General features: G+C 40.3%; 1 protein-coding gene across 1 annotated transcript in view; it reads right to left on the bottom strand.

Annotated features, from left to right (window-relative positions):
- Positions 1-7190, bottom strand: part of FSD1L (fibronectin type III and SPRY domain containing 1-like) — a 27312-nt gene extending 20122 nt beyond the window's left edge. The window contains exons 1-4 of the mRNA XM_008943998.1: positions 7176-7190; positions 5477-5572; positions 4379-4510; positions 900-1001 (exon numbers count right to left, since the gene is read on the bottom strand). Of these exons, the coding sequence (XP_008942246.1) occupies positions 900-1001; positions 4379-4510; positions 5477-5572; positions 7176-7190 (345 nt within the window). The remainder of the gene's footprint in view (positions 1-899; positions 1002-4378; positions 4511-5476; positions 5573-7175) is intronic.
- Positions 7191-9265: the final 2075 nt, after the last annotated feature.

The raw sequence follows: 9265 nt of genomic DNA on the forward strand, positions 1-9265 counted from the left end.
CAGTCTTTCAAAATAATTTGTGTCCTTGTTCCTATTAAAATGCAGAAAGGCAAAAGTAATTTGGTCTTGGATGTCACGTGGCTGATCTCACTAACGTGTGGATTACTACAGCAAGCCTAGTGTACCGAGTCAGTGTATACATAGAACTGGCTTACTAATTTGTAAGTATGTTCTTCCAGTTGGGATACATGTTGCCTTATTTACCAGTCTGCTCTGGTGAAGTACACAATTTGTATAGGAATCCCTGTATAATGCCCAAATCAGGCTCTTGTCTACACAGCATATAAATGCATTAGAAGGTTGTGGGGAACAGAGGAAGAGATGCCCTGAATTCAGCTTCCTAAGGTCTTTCAGGAGAGCTATAGAGTTCAGAACTGCAAATTAAAGATCCACAGCTTGCACAAAGTTCTGCAAAACAAACATCTTGTCATGCACAGGTAGCTGCAGCTAAAACACAGACTCTCTCAAGTGTCACATAACAGCACTGTGCAACTGACAAATCATTTGCCATGTCTTTGAGGGCTGGCCATCACACATCTGTTAGGTGTTGGTTCAGTTCTACAGAGATCTATTTCACCCTCACTTTCTGGGTTCGCTCACCTAGCATCAGTGCAAGTTTGCTTAACACTGGCAGTTGTCCAGGAGAAGGTATTCCTTTCCCTCCCTCTGTCTAAATAAGAAAACAAATTACTTTATTACAGATTGCATAAGAATTTGACTATATAGTGCTTGAATTGGCCTCTTCAACAGAGCATTAACTGTATTTTCATATGCCTCTCTATCCTTACTCTCAGTATTCCTGGTAAGTTTGCAGGGTCAAGTACAGTAACGCAAAGGTTATTGCAAGTTGAGAGAAATACCAAAATCTGCCTAAAGAACATCTGTCCAATATTTTCTACCTTTAAGAATTCCACAGGGTCCTTTATGTCCAGCGACTGCGCAGCAAGTTCCAGCAGCTCTTCAGAACTCTCTAGGGCATTACTACACTGGCTAAGCTGATCCTGAAGCAAAACCAGAAAGTAAGAATAATTTAATATATTCACATTTAAGAAGTGGTGTATAAGCTACCAGAAACTACTAGGACTACACGGCTTTACTATGCATTTGTAACAACTTCCTACCTTAACTAATCAAGGCTATTACCTCTGACACACCGTGTTAATTAGACCATCACTGTGCTTGACAAGCACGCAGTGATACTTGGCACACCCTAAAAATTTAAAAGGGAAAAAATTGGACAGGTAGTCAATTCTGACTAAAAGCTAGATTTCATTTTAAGGCCCGTTTCTCCCAAGATGAGGATTTCAAAAGCAATTAAATGCTTACATCTGCATGCACTACAATTTCTGTTTACAGAACTGCACTTCATCAGTGAAAGGATACTGTTTAAGGTAGCAGCTGCCTTGAAAGGCAATTATTTTATCCCAACCAGCTCTAGAGTTATCACAAGATAAGCCTGAAATTCAGTATTACTGTATAACAAATGGGAATAGTACAGGAAGGGGAACAGAGGAAGAAGGACAGAAATTTCTTTCAGCATTATCCAAAACTCTATTATGAATAAACTACCATTCCCAGTACAAAAAACAGTCCACAGAGAACTTCCAGTATTAAATACTATGGGTATATCCCTAAAAAGATTAATTCTGAATACACTGCAGGATCCTAAGTACACTGTAGGTTAAACAAGATGCACATTTTAAACCTGCCAGCAGCTTTGGCATCAACATTCAACCTACAGCTGTTTTTCTACTCATGTGATACTTAACACCGTATCTCAGAAGAAGTCAACTGCAAGTAATTATTTTTCCTTAAAACCCCTGAGGAAAGACAGCTTGCTTTAAAGTAGACACTGTCTCAAAAGCAACCAGCCGTTGCATCAAGGTGGAGAACACACCAGTCTCCAACAATTCAGAAGTGTAACTGGTTTTGGCAAGTGTGGCGAGTTGACCTGAGCAAGCTTCCAGAAGCCCTTCACGTTTGCTGTTAAAGGGATAAAATACCAGCAAGGAAATAGTCAAACAGCTAGAAGTTTATACAGAGTTTCCAGGTAACTTTTCTAGCATGCCATTAATACAAGTTGTCATTCATCTAATAGAGCTGCTCTCCTCTTTGCAGGGTATCCAATGCTAACAAACTCAGATATACAATGGCACTCCCAAAACGTCCCAGGCAAACACCTCAAAAGAGAGATGCAAATGCCAGAGGCATATTCAAACAGCTCTGCAGGAATTTCACAGGAAACAGATGCTTCCATTAGCATCTCACCACAATGCACCTGCATATGGGAATTAAAAAAAAAAAAACCCTTCAGGGTCATTAAAATACACTGCCTCAAAATGAAGCACTATATTTCCAAAGGAAAGGTTTAAGGAAAGCTTCTGATTTTCAGCCATAACTTCCAAGGAAATTATGTGAGAGTGATCAGTCTAAATATTAAACTCTAACACCTTTCCATCATTTTGTAGCCTCAGTATTTTAAGTTACAGCTTATTCACAACAAGAGCATCTAGTCAACTGCAGAAGACTAACTACAGCAGAAGCACTTTAAGAGACCATTAATTAAGCAAGTCCATTCCTTTAAACAGGATGTTTAGACTTCTCTGAAGTTTCTTGGTTTCCTCATACAAAATTAATTTTCAGTTCCATTCAAAGACAATGGCTTGGATGAATACAATCAGTGCAACAGTTTTCACCTTAGCTTGGTTTGGTAGACTGAGTGTTGGGAAAAGCACTCTTGCAACGCCTCAGTTAGAGGGGAGCTTGGTCTGTCATCAAGCAAAGGCAATGTCCTTTGGGCCTGTATTTAGAGAACAGCCTCAGCTGGAAGACAAGTAGGACACTGCACAACCGTGTCACTGATCTGTAACATTCCACTTGTCTCCATCCTCTTCTGACTAAGTATCAGCTCAGCCCTTCAACACCGTTGCTGGGCAGCAACTCTCCATACAGGTGTACCACACTGAAGAGATTTCAGAAGAACTTGGTTCAGCCACACCTGAGCTTGATCAAATTAGGTCAACTATCACAAAATTAACATAGTGAACAGAAAATTTCAATGGCCAAAACAAACTGCTGGATGAGTAACTATCAAAACAGTTTTCACTTCCAGAATGATTTCTTGTGAGGTTTCCCTCCAGTTTTTCTTCACTAGAGGGTAGAATAGTGGAATACATGCTCCAGCTGAATTTATCCTGTGAGCTGCTCATTGAGAAGCACTTATTCTTTAAGAACATAAATCCCACATGCCCTCAGACAAACCTCCACCTGTTGAGACACGTCAGGACTTAAAAACAGATGCATGGGGAGAAATTTTAAATCGTGAGGTGGAAAAGCACACTTTCAGTGCTTAACTTAAATTGTGCACTCAGAAGTTTTGGAATATTTTACAGTCAGTCTTTACGTATGAACATAAAAAAGAACTTATAGGTCTCTTAGAGGTGAAATTTGTTTCAGGGAAACACTCCGAGAACTACTTTAAACTGACTAGACAGGAGAAGGTGAAGGTTTTCAGGAACAAACATCTTTCTCCTTGCTTTGCATAAGCAAAGAGAACTAGACAGAAGAATGCTACAACTTAGATCATTTAAAGGAAAAAAATGAAGAAACGTCTGTTTAAAAGATATAACTGTGCTGTGAACCCATGCAACTAAACTTTCTGAAAGCTACAGCCAACTTTCTATACAATTCTGCAAAAATAGACTTTATACCTGTTTCAGAAAGTTACACTTTTGTTTCTGTTAATCTGAAACTCACTGGAAAGATTATCCCACATGAAATTACACAGCTACAAACTGGTGCAAAGTTTACATAGCAGGTTTAGTAGCAGGCACCAGTTCCCTGTTCCTGTTCCCAGGCAATTCCCACGGGTCTTCCAGTGTGCATATACAATTTGCTTGATGCTAACAAGCAGAGAATGGGCAGTTCTGTCAACAGAAGACCAGCCTTTTAGGATACCTGGCATGATTCTTGACTCTAAGTTCAAGCCTAAGCAGATCACTTTGGCATGTCTAGTTGTTCAGATGCTCATATTCCAAACTGGAGAAAGAAGACAATTTCACTCCAGAAGCTGTTCATCAGTCTGAAGGTAGCAAGCACATCAAAATCCCACTCCTACGCAGCCACTCTCCACCTGCAAGCTCCACAGGCAATACCACTTGCTTTCTACATAACTATGTTGAGAACAAATGTGCTAGAGACAAAGTACTCTAGAAGAAGGGACCAGAGAAAGTACATATATCAAAGAAAGCATTTACCTTGCACTTACTGCATTTCTCACAACAGTTCCAAAAAAATCTCATTTTCCATTGAGATGTAAAACGGCAGCTTAAAACTGTTTTAAAGGTGCAAACCCATACAGATGTAGCTGTATAGTTACCTGCAGAGCTTGAATTTTACGAGCCTCTTCTTGCTGAATGGTGCTGGCCATACTCCCCTTCATCTCATCCAATATAGAATACAGACCATCAAATTCTTCATCCAACTCGCTGATTGCGTTAGAAGAGTTTAGCTGAAAACAGAATGGAAACTGCTGCAATTTGTACTGAAAACAACACAGGCTAGTCTTTTAGACTGAAAGTCACGCTGTTTACAAAAACACACTTTGCCAAGACCACTAAATACCTTGTCCCTGCTCCTACCTTAACAAAAGGAAAAAAAAAAAACCCAAAACATTAGGAATGATGGACACCTTCACTTTGCATCAGGACACTGAAGACTGAAGTCCATGAAAATTACACAACAGTCAACCTTGCACAGAACCAACTTACTTGGCAGCTTTGTCCCATGCCCAAAGACTTGGATTTCCCTCTCAAACGATACATAGATTGCCACATTTTGTAAGGAGGTAGTTACCCAGTTCCATATAAAATCATTTCATTTAATACTAAAAGCTGCACTAAAGAACCCAAAATAAAGATCTACTACATGATTTCCACTTCTACAGTTAACTTGGCTCAGCTTTATCACAAAACAACTTGCAGCTTATTCATAGGAAAAAGGAAGCTAAACCTTATCCTAGTGCAGATGCTCTAAAAATTAAGTCCCACAATTTGCAACTACCGAAAAGAGAAAGAGCAAAGAATTCTCTCCAGTATCAGGTTGGTCTCATTTTTCAATCTCCCAAGCAGACCTGAAGGCTAAAAAGGATGAGACTACTTACGAGTTACAGGAATTTTGAATCATATCAAAATCCAAATCCTTTCTTCCACACAAATCAAATCCTAGTTTTTCAAACTAGGATTTTTTCAAAAGTGTCGTCAAACTTTTTTTGCATGAAGAGTAAAACCACCATACCTTTCAACCAGAGACAGACTCAAAAAATAAAATGTTTTTCTATCTCGCTCCAACATGAAGATATACTTCCAAATTGATTCTTATAGCCCACCCCTTTTACACTATCCAGACAGTTCGAGATTGACAAAACTTAAAAGCTTCTCCCCAACCAGCCTCAACTTATGAGCCTTCAGATACATACCTGAAGATTTTTTATTGTATGGTTCAGCATGTCAATGAAGTTGTGAATTTCATCATTTTTGTTGGCTAGAGTAGAGACAATCCTTTGCAGGGTTTCCTGGAATTAAAAAAACAAGTGAGAGAAGCTGTAAAAGAACCCTGTAATTTTTTTAACCATTACCATTTTAACATATATGGAAATTCATCATATACATTCCAGTTGTGAATTCAGGTCTTATTCTGATGGGATTTGGAAATACATTTTGTCAGAAAAGAGAAAGAATATCGAAAGTCTAAAAAGCACTCCACCAAATTAAAGATCTCTGGTTATCAGTTTAGGAGAAATCAAGATGCGGTTTATGATCCATCACCCTTTCAGCTTCTCCAGGTGAGAAAGCTAGTGCTCCTGTACACAAAAAGAGAACCAGTAAAACACAAGAAGCCGGTAAAATTTAACCTAGAAGAAAAACTAGCATTTTCTATTATCAAAAGAAGCTACCACCAAAAAACTAAACTGACAGTTTATTCTACGTACGGGACACATCTGCAACAGTGATTCATAAACTTATTCTATAAGTGATAAAATATTTTAGCAAATAATTTCTATATTTCAACTGAAGGTGACCTCAAAGAGGAAAGCTCTCTGAGAGCTGAGAAAAAAATGATAAAAGTTATTTCTGTGGTGTACTACTCCAGTGGTAGATCCAGCTCACAAAACACATACTAGGCAAGTAAAACTGTCAGGCAGATCAAAATGCATCTTTAAATTAGACTGCTGAGTCTAATTTGTGGAGTAGTTAGCTACGTATTCGGACAATTTGCCAAAAACACATCCATGCTTGGCACTCAAATCTAAGTCAAGTTGTTTAATTAAAGGCCAGAGCACATCAGCATATGTAAGCGAAAACAAAGGACAAGGTGAGGCGATAACTAAGAACTTTCTGTTATTTGATTCAAGCTGATTGATAACAAGTTATAGCAACAAATCTGACATGCTAGATTTGGCTCTTCAAAAAGAAGTAAAAGCTTTCTTAATTACAAGACATTATTAATCAGTTCAACTCAAATTGCTCAGCTTATCACTGTTACTTGACACCATTTAGAAAATCGAGGCATGGGGAGCAAATAAGCATACCTTAAAAACAGCCAGAACACCAAAAATGCTGCGGAGGTCTCTCCCAGCAGCAATTTCCAAACAACTGTTTACTACTTGGATGACATTTGTTTGCGAAAAAGCAAGAGAAGTGTTTTATCCTTCCACAACACCCACAGCAGACCTTGACTCTGCATTGGACACAAGGAAACTCTCCATCAGCCCTAAGCCACACTCACATCTGCTCCTTCTGGCCTCTTCCTTGGCACTTTTCAACAGATCTGCAACGAGGGATCTATTGGTACCTCGGCTCGTTGCCTGTTCACGTAACGATGCACTCAAAAAGTTAAACCACTAGCAGAAGAGAGTGAAATTCTACTGCTTTTACCACAGGCACTGTAGTAATGTTGCAAAAAGGTATTGCAGAGATGTCATAATCAAAGATAACCAGCTAGTAAAGACTGAATTTAAGACTCAGAAAAACAAGAGCAGATTGGCTTCCTTCAGAAACACAAAGTATGGCAAGCCCTGATCACTTCAGGATCTTTTCATTGTCTGGTTAAAACTGGACATGTTTAAAGGCAATTTTGTACACATTAGAATGGTAGGTGAAATGCCATTGTCCAACCAGCTGCTTCTGCATTCAGTACTGACCAGAGGCAATTGTTTTCGAACGTCAGACAGCCTGCAGCTAAGCCTTAGATCCTATAAACATCACTGTCAGTTCAGATGAACAAGAAAACTCACAATCCTCTTTCAGATAGGATTTTAGGGCTGGCTTACAACAAGAGGAAAAATTAGTCTTGTTGCACATAGTACTGAACAGTATTTTTGGGGTTTATAGCGATAGACAATTAAAGGAAAAGACGCTCAACCCATTCCATAATTCTATAATTGGCATGTGAGCAGTGCTTAGAAAACCTTTCCACAGCCAAATACACGGCAACAACTGGAGGGCAGCTGTCAAACAAGGTTTTCCACTACACCTAAAGTCAACTGATCAAAGAGGGATCAGTAAAGGCTCTTTTTATCAGGTAAGCTACCATTTTCTCCAAACAGAACTTCCACTAGGTTTGGTTAAACTCAAATAAATTTAGATGGCTTCTACACATGGAGACGCAAGAGGCCTGAAAATATCCATCAGCAGTAGACAGAATTTTTCTTAAACATCACTGCACGAGCCGCTAGAAGAGAAAGTCAGCTTTTAGGAATCAATAACACATCATGTTTGCTAATGTAATTTTCTAATTACCAATATGCAATAAACAGATTTTCTCCCAAACATACCCAGACATATGCCAAATTCAAAACAGGGCACTGTTGCCTTTTCTCCTTTAACGGGCATTTCTAAAACGTCACTACAATCACATGTAACAAAAAAGGTGCCAGAAAAGTTAACAAAATAAGCAGCCGTGAGGGCTTGCATTCTGGGTTACTTCATAGAAGAATTACAACAGCACCAAGACCAGTAAAGCTTCTTGGTGCTTCTACACTGAGGGATGAAGAACACAAAAGGTTATGAAAGGAGACAGGAAGCCCTGCAACATGTGGTCACCCCACAGTGTGGCCAGAAGCACAAAAGCAGACAATGCATCCCTTCTGGAAGAGCCAGTGACTAACATGGCACAGCACCTGTTGAAGCAGATGGGCGCCGTGCAAATGTGGAAGAATAAACTTTGATAAACTAAGCAATTACCTCAGTTCTGTTTGAAAAGCAAGTTATCATCTTGCTCAAGATCATACTGAAGTCTGAGGACATGACTGGATGCAGAAGAGAGTTCCTGAAGCAGCCTAGGGCACAGAACAAAATTCTCTGTCCTGCTAATCTTCATGTGAAGACTGATTTTCAAGGAAGAGTACCTATTTACTTAGCTGCCATTAATGTAATCTCCACACTTGTCCACACATGGAATATGCCAGGGTGTGTAGGAGTACTTACGACAATCCAGCTGACAACAGCAAATTAACAAAGTATTGTAAAATACGAGCTCAACTGCAGCTTCACTACTTCACTCGGACGCTCTGAGCAGCACTGAAATACAAATATGGCCAATGGCACCACTCAGGAACACCCACCTGGAGCACGCACAGCAGATGCAGCCCTCATTTACTCCTTCTCTGAGAGACTTAATCTCCTATAAAGCAGGCAAAGCCAGAGCCACTCAAACTTCCATAGTGTCTACTGGAAGCACACGGTTTTTCGGCATTTCACATCTCACCTTCCAAAGCACAGACGAGTATGAAGTGGCAGTGCACAAACACTTAATTAAAACAGCAAACACCTCTGACCTCCAGGCGCCAAGCCATTAGTAATCCCGACTCAGCCCACAAACCAGTTTCCAAGCAAAGGAAGGCACAGAGACAGTAACGGAAGCCTTTCTGGACTGCCAGACTGAAAGCCAAAAGGCTGACTCAGAACTTTTTGCAGAGGGTATCATTTTTAGAAAGCCCGGTGCTTGGCCAGGCACGTATCTGCTCCTCGGAGAGTGCCCTGAGAGACCAGACGCCAAGTAAGGGAAGGAGGAGATGACAGGGCAGCAGTCACAGGGGGGAAAAAAACCCGAAACAAAACAAAACCCAAGCTACAAAACGCTTTTATTACTCAGCTTCCTTCGACGCTGATCGCAGCGGCCGGGGCAGAAGGGTCTCGGCAGGCGCGGCGACACCGCCGGGCAACAGCAGGCCCCGCGGAGCGACTCCGCTCCGCAGCCCCACCTC

The sequence above is a fragment of the Merops nubicus genome, unplaced genomic scaffold (genome assembly GCF_000691845.1).
Source record: "Merops nubicus isolate BGI_N331 unplaced genomic scaffold, ASM69184v1 scaffold26957, whole genome shotgun sequence".
NCBI classification, from domain to species: domain Eukaryota; kingdom Metazoa; phylum Chordata; class Aves; order Coraciiformes; family Meropidae; genus Merops; species Merops nubicus.